At 44.1% G+C, this 4,684-nt stretch overlaps 1 protein-coding gene across 1 annotated transcript; it reads right to left on the bottom strand.

Moving 5' to 3' along the window:
* Window positions 1-2,886: 2,886 nt before the first annotated feature.
* On the bottom strand, window positions 2,887-3,759 carry LOC138366847 (adhesive plaque matrix protein-like). Its single transcript, XM_069328134.1, has one exon. It carries the CDS (start codon window positions 3,757-3,759, stop codon window positions 2,887-2,889), a length of 873 nt encoding a protein of 290 aa, XP_069184235.1.
* Between the last annotated feature and the right edge of the window lie 925 nt (window positions 3,760-4,684).

Raw genomic sequence — 4,684 nt, 5'->3', positions numbered from 1 at the left:
AAGAGGTAAGGCAGTGGGCAAGATATAGTACTGAGAGGGCAAGAGGTAAGGCAGTGGGCAAGGTATAGTACTAGGAGGGCAAGAGGTAAGGCAGTGGGCAAGATATAGTACTAGGAGGGCAAGAGGTAAGGCAGTGGGCAAGATATAGTACTGGGAGGGCAAGAGGTGTGGCAGTGGGCAAGATATAGTACTGGGAGGGCAAGAGGTAAGGCAGTGGGCAAGATATAGTACTAGGAGGGCAAGAGGTAAGGCAGTGGGCAAGATATAGTACTAGGAGGGCAAGAGGTAAGGCAGTGGGCAAGATATAGTACTGGGAGGGCAAGAGGTAAGGCAGTGGGCAAGATATAGTACTAGGAGGGCAAGAGGTAAGGCAGTGGGCAAGATATAGTACTGGGAGGGCAAGAGGTAAGGCAGTGGGCAAGATATAGTACTGGGAGGGCAAGAGGTAAGGCAGTGGGGCAAGATATAGTACTAGGAGGGCAAGTGGTAAGGCAGTGGGCAAGATATAGTACTGAGAGGGCAAGAGATAAGGCAGTGGGCAAGATATAGTACTAGGAGGGCAAGAGGTAAGGCAGTGGGCAAGATATAGTACTGGGAGGGCAAGAGGTAAGGCAGTGGGCAAGATATAGTACTGGGAGGGCAAGAGGTAAGGCAGTGGGCAAGATATAGTACTAGGAGGGCAAGAGGTAAGGCAGTGGGCAAGATATAGCACTAGGAGGGCAAGAGGTAAGGCAGTGGGCAAGATATAGTACTAGGAGGGCAAGAAGGAAGGCAGTGGGCAAGATATAGTACTAGGAGGGCAAGAGGTAAGGCAGTGGGCAAGATATAGTACTAGGAGGGCAAGAGGTAAGGCAGTGGGCAAGATATAGTACTGAGAGGGCAAGAGGTAAGGCAGTGGGCAAGGTATAGTACTAGGAGGGCAAGAGGTAAGGCAGTGGGCAAGATATAGTACTAGGAGGGCAAGAGGTAAGGCAGTGGGCAAGATATAGTACTGGGAGGGCAAGAGGTGTGGCAGTGGGCAAGATATAGTACTGGGAGGGCAAGAGGTAAGGCAGTGGGCAAGATATAGTACTAGGAGGGCAAGAGGTAAGGCAGTGGGCAAGATATAGTACTAGGAGGGCAAGAGGTAAGGCAGTGGGCAAGATATAGTACTGGGAGGGCAAGAGGTAAGGCAGTGGGCAAGATATAGTACTAGGAGGGCAAGAGGTAAGGCAGTGGGCAAGATATAGTACTGGGAGGGCAAGAGGTAAGGCAGTGGGCAAGATATAGTACTGGGAGGGCAAGAGGTAAGGCAGTGGGGCAAGATATAGTACTAGGAGGGCAAGTGGTAAGGCAGTGGGCAAGATATAGTACTGAGAGGGCAAGAGATAAGGCAGTGGGCAAGATATAGTACTAGGAGGGCAAGAGGTAAGGCAGTGGGCAAGATATAGTACTGGGAGGGCAAGAGGTAAGGCAGTGGGCAAGATATAGTACTGGGAGGGCAAGAGGTAAGGCAGTGGGCAAGATATAGTACTGGGAGGGCAAGAGGTAAGGCAGTGGGCAAGATATAGTACTGGGAGGGCAAGAGGTAAAGCAGTGGGCAAGATATAGTACTGGGAGGGCAAGAGGTAAGGCAGTGGGCAAGATATAGTACTGTGAGGGCAAGACTTTACGGGTGATATTCTCTGCTACAAGAGACCATCACAAGATGAACCATCAGGCCAACAATGACAACACTTTACTACAAGATTTACACAACACAACACAACACATCACCTGCAACACTTCAACACACGACACAACACATACAGCACTTCATCTACAACACTTCACAAACTACACAACATATAACAAACAACACATCATATACAACAGTTCCCATACAACACAACACTTCAACATACGACACAACACATTCAGCACTCCATATACAACACCACATCATATACAACAGGTCACATACAACACTTCACATACGACACCACCGTCACATATAACACTTCACACCAATTAACAGGAACAAACTCCAATTAAAAAATCATTACTTAATTATTTCCCCCAATTAAAACAGCAATTTCGAAGTACTTGTTACTGCACCCCCCCCCCTAAAAAAAATAATATTCCAATGTAGCTTAACTTATATCCCAAAATTGTTTTGTGAAATTCATACATATATACAAAACTCATTTCATTATTTTGATTTACAATTCATTGGAATATATATATATATACCACTCCCGTCACTGGCAATGAAAATTGTACCTCATTTTATCATGTCGTGGAATGGCATACTTTAAAAGTACTTTTTTACCGTTTTTTTGTTATATTCGTGCTGATGCTCCTAAAAATTAATGTTTCTTTTTGATGTGTCTGCATAAACATCAGTTTGCCAGATCTATCGTTCATGTGCGTCATAGCACCTCATAACGTCCCGTGCTCTCCATGTCATGATTGTTTAAATCTGAACGATTATGATAAAAAAAATAAGTATATAATAATATCTGCAGCACTCAAAATGCATGGAATGGCCGTATTACTTTTTATCACATGATATTTCCTTGTTCATTATAGAGTGGAAAAATGCGTTTATGTTTTCCAGAGTTGACAATGGCGTTGTGTTCTGTAGCTTAAGCTCCTGCCTCAGGGGAACTACATCGCTATTGTTAGCGTGCTAGACGCAGCCACGGTCCTTGCCTGGTCGTTGAAGGTGATTCAGCCATGCAGGAAGATGGATTGGTTGGTAGGTCCTCTTCGGTGGACTGGTTAGTAGGTCTTCTTCGGTGGACTGGTTGGTAGGTCTTCTTCGGTGGACTGATTGGTAGGTCTTCTTCGGTGGACTGGTTGGTAGGTCTTCTTCGGTGGACTGGTTGGTAGGTCTTCTTTGATGGACTGGTTGGTAGGTCTTCTTCAGTGGACTGATTGGTAGGTCTTCTTCGGTGGACTGGTTGGTAGGTCTTCTTCGGTGGACTGGTTGGTAGGTCTTCTTTGATGGACTGATTGGTAGGTCTTCTTCGGTGGACTGGTTGGTAGGTCTTCTTTGATGGACTGGTTGGTAGGTCTTCTTCGGTGGACTGATTGGTAGGTCTTCTTCGGTGGACTGGTTGGTAGGTCTTCTTCGGTGGACTGGTTGGTAGGTCTTCTTCGGTGGACTGATTGGTAGGTCTTCTTCGGTGGACTGGTTGGTAGGTCTTCTTCGGTGGACTGGTTGGTAGGTCTTCTTCGGTGGACTGGTTGGTAGGTCTTCTTCGGTGGACTGGTTGGTAGGTCTTCTTCGGTGGACTGGTTGGTAGGTCTTCTTCGGTGGACTGGTTGGTAGGTCTTCTTCGGTGGACTGGTTGGTAGGTCCTCTTCGGTGGACTGGTTGGTAGGTCCTCTTCGGTGGACTGGTTGGTAGGTCTTCTTCGGTGGACTGATTGGTAGGTCTTCTTCGGTGGACTGGTTGGTAGGTCTTCTTCGGTGGACTGGTTGGTAGGTCTTCTTCGGTGGACTGGTTGGTAGGTCTTCTTCGGTGGACTGGTTGGTAGGTCTTCTTCGGTGGACTGGTTGGTAGGTCTTCTTCGGTGGACTGGTTGGTAGGTCTTCTTCGGTGGACTGGTTGGTAGGTCTTCTTCGGTGGACTGGTTGGTAGGTCTTCTTCGGTGGACTGGTTGGTAGGTCCTCTTCGGTGGACTGGTTGGTAGGTCCTCTTCGGTGGACTGGTTGGTAGGTCTTCTTCGGTGGACTGATTGGTAGGTCCTCTTCGGTGGACTGGTTGGTATGGAATGATTGGCAAGTCTTCATTCTTGGAGCTAATATTGACCCTCAATCAGTAATTTATGTCGTTAAATGAATGACGCTCCAATAGTTTTATTAATTATAAAAAAGTGATTTCATGTAGTAATGCACTTTCTAAAATAATTTGCAAAGCAATTCCCTTTTTGTTAATTCTAAATAAATATAAACATAAAAAAGGAATATAAAAAGTGATTTAATTGGGTAAAACCATGAAACATGAGATCTAAAGAGAACACAGAAACAAACTTAAGCAAACCAAAAGAAATCATTACGTGTCAGTCATGTAATATGTGATGCAATTGTAACTTGAGCTTTTAAAAGCAGCACCTATGGGTGAGTGCTTAATAATACAATAGTTTCTACAGCAGTTATTTTATCCCGTCAAAGTAAAAGATATGTAAATTGTGTATACATGTATGTGTACATGTCTAAGCTGGTTAGAATTGCATTTCACCTTTTAACGGAACATTAATTGCATTCTGTGATAGAGTACTCATGACCAACTGTATTATACAGGTATGTAAGCAACCCGTTCTCGCACTTTCTTACAGTCAATATTGACTTATTTAATACGTGCATATGTGACATACTAAACATACTAGTTTACCTTGAAAAACTTCATAGAAAACACCGACCTTACCTAACCTTCTTAGTATGTTAAGATAAGCATCTTATTGCTTCGTAATTACAATTATTTCTTAACCTATACCTATAATAGGTTAAGTAATAATTGTAACCTATACCTATAATAGGTTAAGTAATAATTGTAATTACGAAGCAATAAGATGCTTATCTTAACATACTAAGAAGGTTAGGTAAGGTCGGTGTTTCCTATGAAGCTTTTCAAGGTAAACTAGTATTTTAGTATGTCACATATGCACGTATTTAATAAATCAATATTGACTATACGAAAGTGCGAGAACGGGTCGAT

The sequence above is a fragment of the Procambarus clarkii genome, chromosome 20 (assembly GCF_040958095.1).
Source record: "Procambarus clarkii isolate CNS0578487 chromosome 20, FALCON_Pclarkii_2.0, whole genome shotgun sequence".
Taxonomy (NCBI): Eukaryota; Metazoa; Arthropoda; class Malacostraca; order Decapoda; family Cambaridae; genus Procambarus; species Procambarus clarkii.
Note: the sequence above shows the minus strand (reverse complement) of the source record. Positions and strands in the feature narration are given on the sequence as shown.